The 19675-nt window shown below is 48.0% G+C and overlaps 2 protein-coding genes across 17 annotated transcripts in view; one reads left to right on the plus strand and one right to left on the minus strand.

Moving 5' to 3' along the window:
• The window catches only part of S100PBP (S100P binding protein), a 47511-nt gene extending 38151 nt beyond the window's left edge, over positions 1-9360 (plus strand). For 9 of the 10 annotated variants that reach the window (XM_019802448.2, XM_034648626.1, XM_034648632.1 and 6 more), the window contains 2 exons: positions 4639-4726; positions 6761-9360. In XM_019802448.2, coding sequence (XP_019658007.1) covers positions 4639-4726; positions 6761-6902 — 230 coding nt within the window. In that variant the 3' untranslated portion in view covers positions 6903-9360. The remainder of the gene's footprint in view (positions 1-4638; positions 4727-6760) is intronic. The other variant, XR_004622214.1, reaches the window with a different exon arrangement.
• A 4091-nt stretch (positions 9361-13451) lies between these two features.
• On the minus strand, positions 13452-19587 carry FNDC5 (fibronectin type III domain containing 5). 7 transcript variants are annotated; one of them, XR_004622222.1, is made up of 6 exons: positions 17992-19586; positions 17290-17488; positions 16899-16988; positions 14857-14990; positions 13879-13969; positions 13452-13797 (listed from the first exon to the last, which is right to left on the minus strand). XR_004622222.1 is itself a non-coding variant. In XM_019802446.2 (5 exons), the coding sequence occupies exons 1-5, from the start codon at positions 18241-18243 to the stop codon at positions 14537-14539; spliced, it is 681 nt and encodes a 226-aa protein (XP_019658005.1). In that variant the 5' UTR covers positions 18244-19586; the 3' UTR covers positions 13452-14536. The 7 variants fall into 7 exon arrangements, 5 of the variants coding, with proteins under 5 accessions (XP_019658005.1, XP_019658004.1, XP_019658003.1 ...); XR_004622217.1 differs by having other exon boundaries at positions 13879-14990; positions 17992-19587; XM_019802446.2 differs by having other exon boundaries at positions 13452-14542.
• Between the last annotated feature and the right edge of the window lie 88 nt (positions 19588-19675).

The following is a 19675-nucleotide window of genomic DNA, read 5'->3' on the forward strand; positions in this document are numbered from 1 at the left end:
AGTTTTGTTGACCTAGAGGTGACACATTTGCATTCTTGTTTCCCACTTAATCTTTTTTTCCTTTTTATTCCTATTTTATTAATGTATTTATAAAAGCAGTAGCCTGCACCCCTATAGCACATTTTTTCTTTCTTTCCCTCTTCATTCCCTCCCCTGTATTAGGTATTTTTTTTATTGCAAGGAATAGAGACCTTGTGATTGCCTTTAAGTAACTGAGTTTAAGGATTTACAGAAGATTAGGTGCTTAACAACAGAACCAGTTCTTGTAGTAAAAAGAATCAGCCATTGGGGCGCCTTGGGTGGCACAGCGGTTAAACGTCTGCCTTCGGCTCAGGGCGTGATCCCGGTGTTATGGGATCGAGCCCCACATCAGGCTCCTCCGCTATGAGCCTGTTTCTTCCTCTCCCACTCCCCCTGCTTGTGTTCCCTCTCCCGCTGGCTGTCTCTGTCAAATAAATAAATAATCTTAAAAAAAAAAAAAAAAAGAATCAGCCATAGATCCAGGCCCCATGCCCCCTCAGAAATGGGTGCCTTTGTTGCCTGTTCAGGTTTTCCTTGCTGAGTTAGTGATTCCCATACTTCTAATCTTTCTCTGTGACCAGTGCTTCTGCTGCTCTCTGTGAGCTGTTTCACGTGTGTCTGTTCTCTCCTGGAGTCCTGCCTGTGTGCTGTTCTCTCTCATTCTCGTTACCGAAGCTCACAGTCACATTCCAAAGGAGAGTGTCTGATTGATTCATTTAGTGACCTGTTGGTGCCAGGCCAGCTCTTAGGTCATTAGTCAGCAGAGAGATTCTCTGTTCGTGGGTCATGTGCCACACTTTTTTTTTTTTTAAGATTTTATTTATTTATTTGACAGAGAGAGACAGCCAGCGAGAGAGGGAACACAAGCAGGGGGAGTGGGAGAGGAAGAAGCAGGCTCCTAGCAGAGAAGCCTGATGTGGGGCTCGATCCCAGAACCCGGGGATCACGCCCTGAGCCGAAGGCAGACGCTTAACGACTGCACCACCCAGGCGCCCCCATATGCCACACTTAATTAAGGGTCATGTACAAAGTATGGTGACATATAAGATCTGTCAGAAGGGCCATTGGCATAGCAAGCACTCAGCATCTTCCTTTCCTCCTCCTTTTTAACAATTGATTGACCTGACTTATTAAGGACGGTTATTTAGCCTGGATTTTCCGCAAAACTAGTCAGCTACTTATTTATAGATTAAGGTTTAGATGAATTGCTTATCCCATTCCTGTAATGTTAACGTTTTTCTCCTCTTTCATTCTTGGATGAATTTCATTCTTAGGCACAAAACAAAGGACAGTCTTCGCCACCTTTTAGCCACCACTTAAAATAAACCCATGGTACTGATTGTTGGTCCAAGAAAGCCCATCTGTTAGAGACTGTGAAGAGAAAATTCAAACATTTCCATTCTTGTTAGGGAATGGAAATTTGGCAGAAGAGATAGGAGCTATGAGCTGAAATAAGGTTTTTGGGTTATTAGCTCCACCTTGGTTTGAATCCTGGCTCTCGATTTACTAGATGATAGATGAGTATCTTTTCTAAGCTTCAGTTTAATCATGAATAAAATGGAGATCATGGTATTTGCCTCATGTGGTGGTGACGATTAGATGATAGGGGAATGCAAGGCAGTTAGCAAAGAGCCTGGCACATAATAGATGCTTGATAAATGTAGCTCTCCTTATCTCTAGATCATCAAGTCTTATTGAAAAAGGTTACCTTAGTCCTTCAGTAAGTTCTTAGTGCTAAGAAAAATTAACTTCTCTTGGTGCATGAACTGAGACCTAGTTATTGAGCCCTTGTTTATTCAGCGCTGTGCGAGGTGCCAACTGGGTATACAAGAGACATATTGTGATATGATTCTGGGTTTCTAATCCCCACTCTGAAATGTCAGTCCCAGAAAAATTTTTAAGGAAACCCGACTCGATGATGGTATTGTATTGTTAGAATTCAGGCTCTGTAACTAACTGTGTGACCTTGGGCAGATTGTTTCTCTGTCCCTCAGTTCTTCATCTGTGAAATGGGGAAAATACCTCGTAGGATTACTATAACAAAGAACAAATGCGTTAATATATGTAAAGCTCTTAGGACAGTGTCTGATAACATGGTAAGTGCTATATGTAAGTTGCCCCTACTAGATTTTGACTCCTAGCAATTTAATACTTGAAGCCTCCCTGGGCTTAATCGACCAGTTTTTCCCCCCTTTGAGTTTAAAGTGAATAGGTTTCTTTGTAGGGGGCTAATAGTGTATCTTTAGCCTCCATCATCAGGACAATTTTATAGGATCTAGCTGGCAAGAGATGAGTGAGCTGAAGGACATGGTCTACAGATAATCTTGTTCCATTTTGAGGTTGGGTACCACGATATCTGTATCTTGCCAGCTCTCCTTTGGTGATGCTTTGGCAGGAAAAACAAACCTCAAAGCTGGTTTTTCCCCTCACTGAAATGTTTTTTGCAGGCCTAGAATGAATGGGGTGCTAGTGATGTGAATGTAGGCTATGGGAAGGGCAATTTGATTTGAGACCTTTGATTTTAACTTAACACATCCAGCAGGCAAGGGCTTTTCTAATCTAAAGCTACTTTCCTTCTTAAAGGAGAAACTCTTTTCTGCTTTATATTTCCTTCTCAAGAAGTGAGATTAATATGTTTTCTTCTCATATTTGTGAGATTGAACATCTTTGTATTATGTTTATTGATGATTTGTATTACTTTTGTGAAGTGCCCATTCATGTCCTTTGACCTCTTTTGTTCATGAGGAGATTACTTCTGTAGAATGAGGACATTAAAACTTGGCCAGATATGTTTGAAATATATTTTTCATTTTGTCAGCTGTCTTCTTTTACCCTTGGTTGTACTTTTTTATTTTAACTGCACAGAAGCTTGTAATGAATCTATAAATTTTTCCTGGAGAGTATCGTCTCGCTATGGTTAGAGAATTTCTGCTGAGTGTTATAAAACATGTCACAGTTTATGTGTAGACTGATCCAATTAATAAACATTTTTCCTTACAGAGAGGTGATTGATTGTCACATGATTCCAAAGAGTCTCTGCAAGCTAACATAGGCCTGTGGCTGTAACACCATAATAACAGTGGCTAGCACATACTGCAGAACAGCTTCGTGTCAGGCACTTTACTACGTCTTTAATGTGTGGTGTTCCTAATGTCCAACTTCATGCTAGATAGTATTATTGTCTGTATTTCATAGGTGAGTCAAGTGGGCCTAGAAGAAACGAAATGGTTTGCCCAGGGTCACAGAGCTAGTTAGTGGGTGTATTGGAATTTTAATTTAAGTCTGCCTAACTTCAAAGTATATACTTTCTCTGCAAAGCTCAACTTCTTGAGGCTTCCAATAAATTAGATTGGTCCTAAAAGTTAAGTAAGTATCTTTTACCAGAACTTGAAAAGATGGTCCATAGCCTAGTTTAACTGCTTTTGGTTTCTGAGAGCATAGTGGAGACGATAGTGAGAAGTGTGTGAGCTAGCTGAAAGAAAAGTATCTACTGTCTAGGGCAGTGGTTTTCAAAGTGTGACTCCCAGGCCAGCAGCATCATCATCACTTGGGCATTTATTAGAAATGCAAATTCTCAGGTCCCTCTGGAGAACTACAGAATCAGAAACTATGGGGTTGGGACCCAGTAATCTGTTTTATAATACTGATGATTATGATGCATGTTAAAATTTGAGAATCACTGGTCTAGGGAAATTATTTTGTTCTCTCTAATCATAATTTCTGTTTTTGCGAGCTTCAACCTAAGTCTCAGCCTTTAAGTGCAAAATTAGCATTATTGGATGGTGGCAAAAGCATGGAGTCAGACAGGAGCCAGCTTTGAGATTGGTTTAATGAGCATTTAAGGCAAGTCTACCTCCTTGAGCCACAGTTTCCCCTTTCCAAAAAGATGTTAATAACATTTATCTCCATATGAGATATTTTTTTAGCATTAGGTAAGATAGTATGGGCATAGCACCTTGCCAGGCTCCCAGGTGTTTGAGAAATTGCCTCCAACAATTTTTCTTGCTTAGCAAAAAGCCCCCATCTGCCTTCTATTCTCAACTTCTTTTGTTTCTAGAATGTATTTTGCTGTCTTGTATCTCTGGGCCTTTGTATTAGCTATTTCTCTTGGATACCCGCACCTCCATCCCTCTTTACCTCACTAACTTCTAGAAATCCTTTTGATCCCTGCTTCTGGTTTACTTCCCCTGGAGAGGGCTTTCTCAGACCACCACCCTCCAGTCTCTGTCCTCACACAGCAGCCTGTGTTTCTCCTGTCACTGCACTTACCACAAGTTTTGGAATTGCCTGTCTCCTATATAAACTTAATTGAGTGCAGGTACAGCGTCTTGTCTACCACCGTATTCTGGAAATCAGTAAAGTTCCTCACGCATTGTAGGAGCTGATAAGTGTTGAATGAATGAATGGTGGCTGTCATTATTGCTGCTCCATCATCATCATCATCATCTGAGAGCAAGCTTCCCTCCCTGGCTTATAGTTTTTGTGCTGCTTGTGATAATCGTAGATAGTATTAGGACCAGTGCCTGTTTTCTCTTTCCCTGAAAGCACGTGCTTTGACCTAGGCTGACATGGGAGTTCACAGAGCTGCTTCCTAACCATGATCCCTCTGTGTCACAGGTGCCTTGGGGGAACTGTATGCCCTGATGGGTCAAGTTCATCACATGCAGAACCCAAAATGGCAGCATCCTTCGGACCTCACCATGCGGTGAGTGGGTGATGAGGAGGAGGAGGGAAAGGGTAGAATTTGGCTGTAGGAAGAATGTTGTGGGGAGTTGGGCTATACTTATTGTTTAATTCCAGAAGTGGGAAAAGAAACAGGAGAGTATAATGGAATAAGAACTGAGCTGAAATTCAGGAAACGTGGGGTCCAGTACTAGCTTTGCAGTTTATAACTTAGCTATATGATTTTGATCAAGTCATGCCACTTCTCTGGTCCTCACATCGCAAAAACTAATATGTTGGACTAATTAATGTCAGAGGGCCTTTCTGCTCTGGAATCTTCTGGATTCTTAATGTAGTGTGGTTTTTACAGATTTATTCAGTTACTTTGATCCAGTTACTGAGAAACCTTGGAGTCATCTTTGACTCCTTTCTCACCCCATATTCAGCCCTTTAGCAAATCCCATAAGCTCTACATACAAAATATATCTGAAACCTGACCATATCTCATCATTTTCACTTGGTCTATTGCAAGTCTCCTAAATAATCTCCCTGCTTCTGCCTTTGCCTGTGTCTGCTGTTCTCTTCTTTGCTCAGAATTTTCCAGTGGCTTCCCATCTCCACAGTCCCCTACAAGGACCTTGGCCTGGGCTGATGTGGTTAGCTCACCAAACTCATCTCCTACTACTCTTCCCTTTGCTCATTCTGCACTAGTCACACTGGCTTCCTTGCTATTTTTTGAATATGTCACACATACTCCCACCTCAGGGCCTTTCTCTACTCAGTGTTTCCCCTGCAGTTGCCAAAATCATAGCAGATCTCAGAAAGACAGGGCAGTATGATGGTTATTAGATGAATTCTGGAGACAGGTGTCAATTCAAATCCAGGTTCTTCTACTTACTCCACTTTATGACCTTGGGCAAGTTATTTAACCTGAGACTCAGTTTCCTTACCTGTACAAGATATTAACAAGAGTGCTTTTCTGATAGGATTGTTATTAGCATTAAATGAGGTGAGGTATTTAAAGAATTCAGCAAGTACTTGCATATAGGGCTAGATAAATGTCATAAAATGTTACAGTTATTTTCAACTCTGGCTACTGACAATCACTTGTGGAGATGTCTTAGAAATATAGATGTCCAGGCCCTGCCTCAAGGGATTCTGAGTCATTAAGTCAGGGGTGGGGGCAAGAATCTCTACCTTTAAAAAGTTTCCCAGGTGGTTATTAGGAACAGCTCGAGTTGAGAATGAGATCAGATTATCTCAGAGGGTCTTATTCAAGACCTCAGCCTAAAGGACTGGGGTGATTAGAGGAGAAGCTCAAGAATCTTTACTTTGAGTCCATGCTATTAATTATTCAGTCTCTAAACTTGCAATGTGATACTCACATGGTGACTTACCTTCTCTGGGAATTTTATTCTAATTTTAACTGCTGTGTCCTGAGCAACCTTGAGCTGTGTCAGACAATGAGGTCCTGTTAGAGGTACAGGCCTGATGCAGCCAATGAAATAGAGATCCTGTTTTACGTGTCTCTTGAGGGAGAAAATATTTTTCCTCCTGAGACATTATTATACATGATATATTAGGGTTTCTTAACATTCATGTATATGGCACATATCAGCATAGTACCTGTGTGGCAGCTGGCTTTGGGAGTTGGAAGCAAGTAGCACTTACATTATGACTTTGACATAAATAAAATAGTATAAATTATTCCTAAAATTGTGAGGATTGACATGTGAAATTAGTGAGGATTGAAATGTAAAATTAGTATCTGGTATCTAAAAGTAAAGGTACTCTTTTTTTTTTTTAAGGGTTTTTTTAAAAATTTTATTTATTTGAGAGAGCATGAGAAAGAGTTCAAGCAAGGGGGAGGGATAGAGGGAGAGGCAGACTCCTCACATCAGGCTCTCTGCTTAGCAGTGAGCTCTCTCGTGCTCTCTCTCTCAAATAAATAAAATCTTAAAAAAAAAAAAAAGATATTCTTAAAATAGTTGCCTAGGCCATTTTTTTCTGTGTACAAATAGCCATTCCAGCTGAAACCCTCATCTTTCCTGTTTTCATTTGCCTTCTCTCCTGATAGAAACTATGCTCGGTTCCGGCAGAAACCTCTGCAGAGATACAGTCTGACTCAGTGGGTCGACAGGAACATGCGAAGCCACCATCGGTTCCAGCGTCTCCCGGACTTCCCTTCAAGTCCAATTGTCTCGTCCCATCAGCAGTGAAGGTCCCTCTCCAGGGTCCTGTTCAGAGCAGCATCTCATCTTCTGCTCTTTTGTGCTTTGTAGATTTTGAATTTTATTTTTCACAAGATTTTTATTTAAAGAACTTGTCACCTTTTGGAAATTCCCATTGCTGACTTGAAATTTTTTTGTATAAGGTCCTTCTTGTTTGTCTGTGTGCATGCATTTAAGCACTGTTACACTTAATTTTTTTATTTAAATTGAAGGTGGTCACTTCTTGAAAGCCAGCATTAAGCCAGAATACCTAGGCTGAAGCGAAACACCCACCTCGACACAGAGGTGAAGTCTACTTCTGGTGCCCAGAAGAGAATCATCTTTTAATCTCCTGTAAGGAAGAGATTACCAGGCTGCAAGCCAGTGTTAATTATTGCTGATGACTTATAAATGGAAATAAGTCACTTTTAACAACCCCACTTACTTTTTTATTTGAATCTCTGAGTACTTGTCAGTATTTTAAAGTTGGTAATCCAGGACATTTGAAGTAGGATGGAGCAGGACAAAAATCCTGTTGAAAAGACAGATTAAAAGTGTAAATCTCTCGTTTTTGTACTTACCAGCTGCCTTTATTTATTTATTTTTTTGCTCCCCCTTCTTCATTAAATGTGTTTTGCACAATAGGTTTACAAATCTTACACGTTAACTCTGATGGAAGACTGCTGACTAACCCTTGTCATTTTGTGGTCTTGTGACTGTCTTCTTTGCCTTTTCTCAAGGATTTTCCTTCTTTTTTCCCCCGTGACCATTATGCTCTTAGGTTCTGTTGGTGTGTTCCTGTATCCTGTTAGACCTAGATATGCCTCCTAAGAACAGCCTCCCTGCGCTCTTATGAAAGAGCTTCCCACCCAGAGTCTTAACTCCAGGACAGGCCAGAAAGCCGGTACTCTTGAGGTGTGAGTTGGTCTTCAGTTTCATCTGCTTAACTCAACTTCAAGTATGAGTTGATGTGTTAGTCAATGAGCTGCGTCCTGTCGGAGACACTTTGGAGAGGCACTTTTTGTCTCCATTATTAGTTAACAAGAGGTGCCTTTAGCTTCTGGATATTACCATCTCATTTGATCAAACCTCTGATATACAGTTGGATAAAACTGCTAATGTGGGTCTAATGTAGTTGTGATTAAGCCTGTGTACAAAAGCATTACCTGATCTTTAGGTCTGGAATTCTAAATTAAGTTGACAGACTTTGTGTACCCTCCTGAGGGATGTTTGAGGAGTTTGTCCTTCTTTCTTTACAGAGGCTCTAGACAGCTTTTTGGGGGGTTCTGCAGTCCGGCATTCATGCTGTTGTTCATCCTCCGCGAAGGCTGGACATAGTTGCCTGTGGTACTGAGCTAGCTGCCTCTGTCTGGTTTTGTGTTTTCATCAGCCCCACCTTTGTATGTGAGAAACCCTGCTTTAGAAGCTGACTTGGGAAAGTTTTGGTCATTCAAGCCACTAGTCAACTTAGATGGATGTCCCTAAGTGTTTACTGTTTTTATCTAGGTGAGGATTCTCTTCCTTGGACATTTGGTTTAGATGCTGGGACCAAATGCAAGGAAGTTCTGTTCAAAGGCAAGAGTCAAAATCTATTATTTCAGTTGGCATAATGGACATTTACTTCATTAGTCACTTCTGCAGGTTTCCCTGACTTAGCATGATGGAGTAAGATAAGCAGACAACTACCTTTGGAACCATAGCATAATAAAAATTCACTGTAGCTGGAATAGCAAGCACTGTAGCTGTCTGGTCCCCCCCAGAGTGGGGGACCCAAGGAGTGAAGGGACAGCATTGTGCTTAGGCTCATGTTCCTGCACTCCTGGTAAAGGAGGGTTTAAGTCTGAATGTGTAATGGCAGCATTGCCTTTGCCAAATGAGTGACAGGTTAACTAGAAAATGTGACAATCACATTTCCTCTTTGCTCAAATAATTCTGTTTTTCCAAAGCGTTAGCAGCTTAATTAAATCTCTTGGACTGGGGGAGGAGAGAACTGTTCTCTCGCGGTTAACATGGTATTCTTTACGAAGAAAAAAAAACAAAGCCAAAGAAAACTCATTATCAGGCGTGTTTGCCTTAAAGATGGTAGTAGGTAAAATCTGGAGTTTTAACCTGTTTTTAAAGCTGCATATCTCATATTTGGTATTGGGTTCTCAGTCTAGTATTTCATGAGTTCTTGCTGTATTTTATTTGAGTGAGGGTTATGTGCATTTAACTGCCTGCCTAGCTTTCTTCATTCATGACGACATTCTCACCACCGGGGTCTTGACAAAGTGAAAACGTGCCGTTTACATAGTGTATTTATAAGAGCCTGCAGTAACCTGTAGTTTGCAGCTCATGCAGGCCTGATGGACTTGAGTTGTCAGGATCAATTATGAAACCGAAGTTTAGTGCCTCCTCTTTATCATGTTTTTTCTCTTGTAGCAGTTGTGTTTAATGTCATTAAAGAGAAATAAAAGTTCTTGTCGTGGCATATGTACTGTGGCCGTCTGTCGCAGGCTTTGAAGGAGGGTTCCTTCCTCTTTCGCGTAGGCAGGTTAGTGGGGTCTGGGCGGGGGTGGCAGTTGGTAGAATGTGGTACTGGGGAGGCGAGGGTGCATGCTCCCTATTCTTTTGAGGGTAAATTACAGTGTTGAGAAAGGCCTTCCAGCGGTTAAGAAATGTTGAAATTGATTGGGATTTGCAGCGACGTATAGTGCATGTCAGGAGCCTGACATAGGGAAAGCCTGAAATATCACTGTGCTGCTGTTTTTGCAGAGAGGGGAGATGGCTCAGCCCCATCAGACAAGCACTGCCTTCCATTCCTTCCCATGGCTGTGTGGTTGACCTCTGCCTCTCCCGAGCTGGTGCTGATGAAGGAAGAAGCTGAGTTATCCTGGGGCATTCTTCCTTTGAAAGGGATATGGGAAACCAGAACTGATCATACAAAATTGATGGTGGTTCTTAATCCGACTTCTCCAGAAACTGACTGCTCCTGGAACCTGGGATGCAGGTGGAATGGCATGGGTAGATGTGGGGCATGCGGCGTTCCTTAGATCACGTTTGTGAACCTGAGCTTCTCAGACTTACCCCAGGAGACATGGTGAAGGCAATAAAAGCTTGTCACATATTAGCCAATGCTTTTAAAATTTCAACTCTTGCTGAGAAAATAAGTAGCAACATGTTTGGACAGGCTCTCTCTGTCTTGCTGTTACTTAAGTTTTGTCTAATGGATACTCTACAGTCCAGGCAAAAGCTTCAATATAGATTTGCTAAATACTCAGCTATTTGATATCATCTCAGTCTGAGGTACTCTTGACCTATACATACCCATTGTGTTTCTGTCAGGTGTAGATCCTTTGTCCAGTAGTTGCTTATTTCCTTTTTAGCAGCGTGTTACTGCAGACATCAAAGGTTTCAGAGACCAGGCTGCATTCTTTGGAAGTGGTGGTGTTCTTCACCTTTAGTTCTTTTTATGCTATGGAAAAGTGAGGAGGAGGAGAAATGGACCTTCTCTCAAAAGAATTGGGTCATTCTCTAGCCTGTTTAGAGCTTTTACAGGAAGAAAAAAAAAACCCAACCACCTAAAACTAGAAAGCAGATTTCCCTGCTTTTCTTTGTGTTGTCCTGCTTTTCTAAGAGAAAACAATTATTCCTAAGCTGGTTCTAGGGTATGCTTGCTTTGTATGTCAGAGCACCTGTCAGGAAAAAAATGCCCGCTTGTCACGGGAAGTATCAGCTGGTCAGTGGTGGAATTCCTTAATGAACAAGCTCCTGCCTTGTCAGTCCTTCCCACCTGCCCTGCTCCAGTGACAACTGGACCATATGCCACAGACAGAAAATCTGACCTTCCCCAGCACCCATTGAGAAGAGGGTGGAATGTAATCTTTTGGACAACCGCTAAACACTCCATGTGGTAGCCTGAATCATCGTTATCATTAAGGAACTATTTGTATTTGAGGATCTCCTTCGACTTAGCTTCCAGTGACACTTGAGGGTTTGGGAACATTGTACTGATGGAGTTTGGTGGGGCTGGAGCCAGGGTGTGTGTCCCATTTATGGAAGCAATTCATTCTTGGAGGGCTACTTAAAAGCAAAATCCAAAAACTCAAATAGGTTTAAAGAGGGTGAGAAAGAACATAGCAGTCTAAAACGTCATATGACTGGAGTGGTACGATACTACATATTTTTATAAAGAGCTGAATTAGAGATCTTAAAAGGGGATTCTAGACAAGGCCACCCTGAGAAGTCTGGGTTGAAAGGACAGGATCAGAAAGAGGAAAGGACTCCTGCCTCACAGAAACATGGTCCTTCTTCCTCTCCCAGACCCTGGGGCTTCCCTCTTGTTCCTGGGAGGAAACCTGCTGGCTCCTACCAGGTGGTGGATAGGCTCTGGGATCCTGTTCTTACCCCTTTGTTCTTGACAAATAAGGACCACCCCGCCCCCAAGTAGCTGGCCTGAGGGGTCACTCGGTAACAAGGCAGGCCGGCCTCACCTCTTGTCTGGCATTCTCCCACAGGCCCTGCGTGGCCTGCGGGTTGGCTCTCAGTCTCCAAGAACTTGCCTACATCCGTCCCAAGCTGTGAGGAATCTGTGGGTCTATGTGCTGAAAGGGGACCCCATCTCAAGTCATAGCTGTAGGGTTCTAATGTGCATGACAGCTGGCCCAAGAAGAACTCAGCTGTAGAACTTGGGGGTATAGTGAGGCAGCTACAGGGAATGGGGTTTATCTAAACCAGAAGTGTTCACTCCCCTCCCGTCCCCCTCATACCCTCAGCTGAGGTACTACAGGCACTGCTAAATCCCTGGCCCCCGACAGCTGCTGACTTAGGGCCTTCTCAGCCACGTGTCACTAGACAGGCACACAGGACAGAGGGCCTAGCCAGTACCTCTCAGGTGTGGTTTAGAGTTCTGGGTGCCAACAGATTTCTACTTCCCACCCAGCCTTTAAGACTTGCTTTCCTCTTGGAACCTTCCAGAACAGTCTACCCTAAGTCTCCCTCACCTGACCTTTTCTCTCCAGCTCTTGCTGGCTCTGGGGAGGAGTGTTTGAGGTGTCCCATTTACTGGTGTGCTCACTGGCTACTGACATCATCACTCTACGTTTCAGCCTGCTGTTGGGATCCTAATGCTATTCCTTTAACCGGCCCAAACAGCATGCTGGGAGTACTGAGCTGCCGCCAGGCGCTTCTGCAGCTTGTCTTCCCTTCCCTCCCTTCTCACCCTGGGGAGAAACTGGAACTGCATTCCTTTGGTCAGGGAAAACACCCAGCCCCACCCAGAGGGGAAAACCCTTTGTTCTAAAAACTGAGCCCAGCCTGCGTACCTGTGCGGTGAGGCAGCCCGAGCTTCGATTTGGGGGCCTCAGTAATAGGATGATAGAGGAGCTATTTTCTCCTTCTACACGTGCACCCCCATCTGTTCGAGATTTCCCTTCCAACTCCAGCTTGGCTGGCAGGCATGTCCCTAAGAAGCTGCAGGCCAAAATGGAGAGAGAGAACTGACTCCCTCCTCCACGCATCCTGACTTTGCTGCCAACTGCCAGAAAAAGAGGGCAGCACTTGGGCATTTACCAGAAGACAAGGATGTGCCTTTTCATTTGTCTTTTATTTTACATTTAAAAAGAGGTTATTGCTCTAACTGGATCAGAGGTAAGGACCTCTCCCCTAAGGAGCCTTGGCCTTGCAGCCCCATTCAGCAGGGATGGAAGTCACAAGACAATGAGTGGAGCCTCATGCCCTTCCATGAGGAAGCCCTTAGTATGGCTGACATCTGCCTTTCACCCTGTCTCTCCCCCCTGCCTGTGCTGCCACACCGTGCGAAGCAGAGTGGTGGCTGACCTCGCCGGGAGAGCTCTTGAAGACCGGAAGGAAGGGGCGGTCATTAGGTGATGGCTTTCAGCTCTCTGGCTGGGGGGCCGCTGCTCTTAACGTTCAGTTCAACAGGTATTCACTGAGCGCCTATTGTGTGCCAGGCTTGTGCTAGGCGCAGTCCTCCCACATACCCATCCTTAGCCACCAATGGAAGACGCAGAGGCCCATCTCTTCCCATGCAGGCATTCAGCAGCCGAACCGCGTCAGTCTGAGGGAAGAGTCTGCCTTCCCTTATCAAGCACCATTTGGGTTTGTTTTGTTTTCCAGAAAGGGGCAGTGGAGAGAGAGACCTGTCACCTCACACCACTCAGGCTCTAGGGAAGGACATGAGGACCCTGGGTAGCTTTCATAGAACCCTGGATGAGATGGCAGGATGTAGAGACCCCAGAGGCCAGGGCTGCTCTGACTGTCCACGGTAATGGCTCAGGCCTGCCTTCCAGCAGCTTCCACTCCAGAGCGGGTGACTCAGCAGCCCCGGGGATGTCCCACGTGGACATACCTTTTCAGCTGTGTAAGCCAGCATTGTTCCAACTCCAAGAGTCTCTTCCTAAAGAAATGGGGCCAGTACGTGCCAGGTCTCTTTCCCACTTCATCTTCTTAAGACTCCAGACTAATGATGTTACAGTCAAAGTGAGGGCCAGGGAAGATCGAGGCTGCAGGCAATCAGCTCAGGAGTGAAGCCCTTCAGTCGTGTTTTCCAAAGAGACAAAGCAGAACCTCTTACACACTCGCCGAGTTGTGTATTACACCACAAACAAGTCCTTGATGGCTGGACCCAGGAAAGGCTTGCTGGCAGCCATGACCCTGCCCCATGGCTTCCCTGATGGCTCTTGCTCTCAAAGACACAGCTGGAGTCAGTCTAGGTGCTTGTCATCTCCCAGGAGCTTTGTGCATTTTCTCGAAGAGGAAGCCAGTCCAGGAGAGGCGAGGAGGCAGAAAGAAGGCTGTGTCTCATGCAGCTTTGCCTTTTCCAGAATGGGGCCAGGCCTTTTAGTTTTGTGGCTTGTTAATTTTTTGCAGAATTTGGGTTTGTAGTTCAGCATCCTTCACCAGACTAGGATGGGGAAGAGGGAGAACAGTGTAGCTAGCTGGGCCTCCCCCCACCGCAGTCCTCCCTGTCCCTGTGCCCATGGACCTGGAGACCAGCAGAGAAGAAAAATGAAATCCTTCTCCCTGCAGACAGGCAGTCATGCTTCGATGATGTTCACCGAGGGCTTGTTTGGAAACTGGGAGGAAAAAAATGAGAGAAGCAGCCAGGGCTAATCGAATAGACTTCTTGCAAGGTCGGAAACAGGGGGAAGACACAAGAAGGAAGGGCTGCCGCCGAAAAGCCAGGCTCTCCTCCCGTGTGGAAGGAAAGGAGGAGCCCTGCCTGCGTGTCTCGTCTCTCTGCCTTCTCAAACCCAGCTTTCGGCCTCACTGACTCAGCGGCCAGGACTGGGTGCCAGGCCCTCAGCCCCCCGGCCCCCGGGCCACCCCCAGCAGAGCCATCCCACCGCCGGCTTGTTCTCTCAAATCCTGCAGACCTGCCTTTGTGTGCGGCCTCGGCCCCTGACACTGTCGAGGTGCTTCTGGAGATGGGGGTTACTAAGAGGCTTCAGGAAAATGCGCCAGAAAGAGAGAAGCCAAGAGAGAGGACAGTAAGCCAGGGGGTGTGAGGAGATGGAGGGAGGAGGAAATGTGGAGAGGGCCAGATGTTTGTTTGTTGGATAATCCTCATCAGGACCATGAGATCCTCCCACTTCTCTACCGTCTCTTCCGAGCTGCTCAGAGCAAAAGCACTGACAAGGCTTTCATATCTGTTTTGCACAAGAGGAAATGAAGGCACAAAGAGGTGAAGCACCTGCTCAAGGTCACACAACACGGCAGGGGCATCGACAAGCCCAGAACCCGCTATTCGTGCTGTCCTACACCGGCCAAGCATGCTGCCCTCCCCATTCACTGCATTTTGTTAGCCCCCCTGGCCCCTGGCACCCGGCAAAAGGAGAAGGTCCGAAATCCATTTGCAGTGTTCCCTGTGTCACACCAGCCACGGCCAAGCTCGGCTCTGTCCAGCTGCGGCCACGCCTGGCCCCAAGCCGATCCTGCACCCAGGCCCGGGACCCGCCCTCACCTTGCTGCGGAGGAGACCTCCCCCTTGGTGCTCGGGTGTGCTGGTTTCTGAAGCGCTCTTCGTTTTCTCCTTGTTGTTATTGGGTTCATTGTCCTTGATAATGTCGTACTGGCGGCAGAAGAGGGCAATGACACCTGGGGGGTGGGGGAGGAGGGGGAGCATGGGAGAACAGGAAGAGGCCAGAGCTCGAGTCCCGCCCACCCGCTTCATTCCGACTGGCCCCTGCTGAGCTCCTGGTAGATACTGAGCTCCAGATGGCCTCTGCCCTCACCACTGCAATGGCCTGCCTCTGGCTCCTGTGTCCATCTGTCCCCCACCAGCCATCCCTTTCGCTGCCGGCCGGGCTGATCTTCCCACGACGCGCATCTGATTCCATCTACCCTCTTCCCTTCGTTAAACCCCTGATGGCTCTTCTTTCCAGTTAGGGGAAACAGAAATGGTAACATCCACTGAGCCGGGCACGGACACAGCCGTTGCCACCGCATCCTCGGAGCGCTATGAGGGCACCTGTAGTTACCGTCCCCAGTGGACCAGTGAGGAAGGACACCGATGTAGAGAGCTGAGGAACCGACTGAAGGTCTCGCGGCGGGGGGAGCCGGGACGTGCACTCCAGGGTCTGTGCTCTGCTAAATGCTGATCGTTAGCGAACTAGTAATACGTGAACGTGATAGTTTTTGAAAGTCGGATACTACTAAGGAAGCCAGCTCCAATTCTGGTAGGTGTCTTCTCCATTTTTACCTCTGCTTTATAGTGCTATTTCCTGATCTACCTGTTTTAGATCCTATCTTTTGACTTTCTACCATGGTAGATACAGGCTAACATCTCCCCTCACATCCTTTCCCGTCATCCTAACAGAATCGCATCACAATCCTGGGTTCGTTCACCATGTTTATATTGTTACGATTATATAAATATTGTCTGTGCCATGTCTGATAATGCGCCAGCAACCTCTTTTGTACCATCCTTTGTTTTTTCTACCTTTTTTCCTTTTTTACAAGTGCCTGTTTTTCGATGTGCCTACAGAACATTTTTTTCCAAATGCTTCTACAAGAGAGCCTGCCCTCTCTACCACCATGCTAAGACAGCTTTGGCATGGTGTTTGAGTCCCTCAAAACGGACTCCAGCCTACTTTATAGGCTCGCCATCCTTTACTGTCCCCCTTTCTACTTTCTCTCTTAGGTCACAGCTGCACTGAGCCAGACTGAACCGAATTTGTTTCTTATACGCACTGTCATCAGAACCCTGTTCCTTTTTTTTTTTTTTTGGCTACCAGGTGAACTCCTATTCATCCTTCAAAGCTCGATTCCGCATGTTCCTCCTGTGTTTTTCCCAATTTCTGCTGCTAGCCCTGGAATTAATCCCCTCTTCTCTGCCCCCATACCTGGCACCCATCACATTGAATTACAGTTAAGTAGGGGCTTGGCTTCTCCCAGACCCAGTTCCTGCAAGTCCAGGGCTCTCCTTAGTCGTGACTGTAGTACTACTATCTGGAATGGAGGAGCCGGCCACTCAGAAAATCCTGGTTAAGTACCGAGATGAAATTTGTTCCTAATCCTTGGGTAGCTCACAGACAAGTGGGAAAAGGGAAAGACATGAGCCCAACGACCTCATCTAAGAGGAGCTAGAGCCACGTTCATGGGTGGACTGGGGAGACTTTATGGAGGTGGTCTCAGAACCGGGGCGAGAAGGAGGAGTAGGTTAAGAGGGTGTCCCCAGCCTGAAGCAGCTGGAGCCCCGGCAGCCCAGAAGGAGGCATGGCTGTGCAGTCGTGGCCAGAAGGCAAAGGGGCTGCGGGTGTGGCCGCCTCAGGCGCCCAAACCACTCGCGAGGGAGGGAAAGGCAAGTGCTCCAATAACCGGTCCTCCAAGGCAGCCCTCAATCCACTAAGTTTCTCGTGAGAGCTAAGTTAGAGACTGGGTCCCATCTGGTCCCCAGAGCAGGACTTGGAGACTTCTCACATCATCTGTCAGCTGCCTCCGCTCCTGGGAGAAAAGGCGCCTGGTCCCCGGAGGCCAGGTGAGGAAGAGCCTGGAGGCACTCACCGGCCCACATGAACAGGACCACCACAACAATCAGCACCTCGCCCGTCCGCAGCTGCTGGCTCCTCCCCATCTCCTTCATGGTCACCTCATCTGCGGGGAGGGAGACACTGGCTCTGAGACCTTAAGTGCTGATCTCTATAGGTGCCCTGACTCCTCACAGAGATTCGAGAACATGCTGATGGCTACTTGGGGCGGCAGCAACAGGGCTTGACCCAAAGCTGAGAGCTGCTATCCCTGCGGCCTTGGGGACTAGGGTGACCTCCTCTCTCCCAGGTACTGCTTTCGTAGGCAGCAGGGTTCTGGGCTCGGGGGAGGAAGGGAGGCTGGTGCTTTCCTCAAGCCACCCACTGCTCCGTGCCTGACCACCCCCCCAGCAGTGCGGGGGGCCTGCCTTTGTTCTTGGCCGCCACCTTCTCCGCCTCGCGCGGGGTCTTGAAGAGCACTGGCTCACTGGCCGGACTCTGGCCCTGGATGGAGATGGCTTGCACGTGCACGATGTACTCGGTGTCCTCCTCCAGGTCCCAGAGCGCGCACGAGCGGGTGGTGGTGTTCACCTCCTGGATGAAGCGCAGCATCCGAACGTCCTTCTTCTGCCAAGACAGACGCCGGGGCCCCTGTTGGCGGCGCCCAGCCAGCGACCGCGTGCAGGCCCCTCTGGCGGTGACAAGGGCTCACTCGGCTACCAGGCGAAAGCCTTTACGCACATAAGCTTCCTCACGCACCCCTCGTCTCTGCAGGTGGCCAGGAACTATCGCTAGCTCCATTTCAGGGAGAGGGAGACCGTTCGGGTGCAGAGAGGTTAGAAAAGTCACCCAAGGCCATCTCTCCACCGACAACTTGCACCGGGTCCCAAACTCAGGTCTGTGTGAGATCAAAACCAGGCTTTGGATTCCCAGTTTCCAGTCAAAGGCCCCAGAGCCCTCCTCATTGATCCATTCCCCCTCTGGGGTCCCCGTTCCAAGCCATATGTGCAATTCTACAGCCTGTCTCCTCTTACTCCTTATTCCTTTTTCCTTTCTATTTCTGCACACCCCCTCCCCATCACCTGCTACTATCTTGATGTGTCCTTTCCTCCCAGCCTCTCAAGGGTTACCTGCTGAGAGATGGCAAATCCGATGACAACCTCATCCTCCAGGACGTCCCAGCTCACCACCGCAGAGTTGGCCTTGAGGTGCCTGACAGTGACATTCACTGGGGCCGAGGGGCTGTCTGGGGGTGGGGAGGCACCTGAGCCTGAGCACCCCCTGCTGTGAGGCCCAGGCCCCCTGTCTCCTAAGTGGGAACCTGGGGAAGGCCACACGGTGGGGGGAGGAAGAAAGCAAGGCGTCCAATGGGGTTGGCACATGGGTCTCAGTTCATTTGTGGTTGAAGAGTGAGGCCCGAGAGGCCCCAGGCTCCTCGTGTCCAGGGTGGGAGCCCCCACTGGTCACGCTGGCCTGATCAGGGGTCCAAGCTAAAAGTGATGGGCCTGGGCCAGGGCCAGATCTAATGGAAGGGTGGTAAGAGGTGGGGGGCCAGGCACGGGGAGGCATAGGTGGCCAGGGTTGCAGGTGCTGAAAGTTAGTCTGATGAAAAGCAGTCAAAAGGACTCCCAGTCCAGTGCTCTTTCTACAATACCACACTGTTAGGTGAGTGACCTTGAGGAAAGGAGAAAGACCCAGAGGTCGAGAAGAGCCAGGCTAGGGTGAGCCCTGGGTTGGGAGTGAGGATCAAGAGAGGAACCCCAGGTATTGCAGTGAGGCAGACAGAACGAAGCCTGGGGACAGGTCTAGTGAGCCTCTTCTCCACACTCTGCCAGCCCCAGGAGGGAGGTGGGGAGGTGGCAGGGGAAGACGGGGTCACTCTGAGCAGGTTCTCTCAGGGGAGAGTCAAGAGTACAGGGTGGGTAGGGTCTTCTGGGTGTGGGAAGAGGATGAAAGGGGGTCAGTCGAGAAGGGAGTAGGAGGGAGAGTGACAGGATGGTGGAGGTCAGGGCAGAAAGAACCTCTCTAGGAGAGGGGCCCTGAGTCACACAGTGTCTAAATCCCCCCAGGTGCAAGTGGGGCGAGGGGAAGACCTGGCCCTGAGCAGCACCCTTCGCCTCACAGAGGAGCGGACCTGAGGCCCGCGGGGCTGGGGCGACAAGGCCATCCGTGGAGACAGAGAGAGACAGAGGGACACAGACAGGTGGCGGCAGACACAGAACCAGAAAACAGACAAGTGGGCTATCAGAGACAGACGTAGAGAGGAAGCAGAGGGAGAGAGAGAGAGAGAGAGCACTGAGCCACAGAGAGATAGGTAGAGGGAGCGATAAGCGAGGCACCAGAAGCCAAAAGGACAGATACAGAGCCTCAGGAGAGGCTAGGCTGGGTGAGGATGAGGCTGGTGCTCGGGGCAGGCCAGACCCTGACCGCAGCAGGGTCAGGGGTCCACCCCACCCACCCCGAGCCCTAGGGTGCCAGTCCCCATCTCCCTCACACTTGCTCATGCAATTGGGACCCCATCCGACCTGCAGAGTTGTCCTGCAGGGCTTTGGGGACAGGGAGGGAGGCCCAAGGTGGGAGCACTGGTGTCCTCAGCTGCTCCCCAGGCCAGAGAAGGGAGCTCAACTCGGGCACCTGAGGCAAAGGCCTGGGGTCAGGGCAATGGGATGAAGGGACTGGGGATCCAAGACCCTAGACCCCAAAGCTAGAGTGGCGGGCAGGCGGTTGGGGGCTGGAGGACGGGGCCTGGGAGTCAAGAGGTGGGGAAGAGGCCGGGGCCGGGTTGGGGGGGCGGGGAGCAGGGAAGGGGCCCGA

Source organism: Ailuropoda melanoleuca, chromosome 2, assembly GCF_002007445.2.
Source record: "Ailuropoda melanoleuca isolate Jingjing chromosome 2, ASM200744v2, whole genome shotgun sequence".
Taxonomy (NCBI): Eukaryota; Metazoa; Chordata; class Mammalia; order Carnivora; family Ursidae; genus Ailuropoda; species Ailuropoda melanoleuca.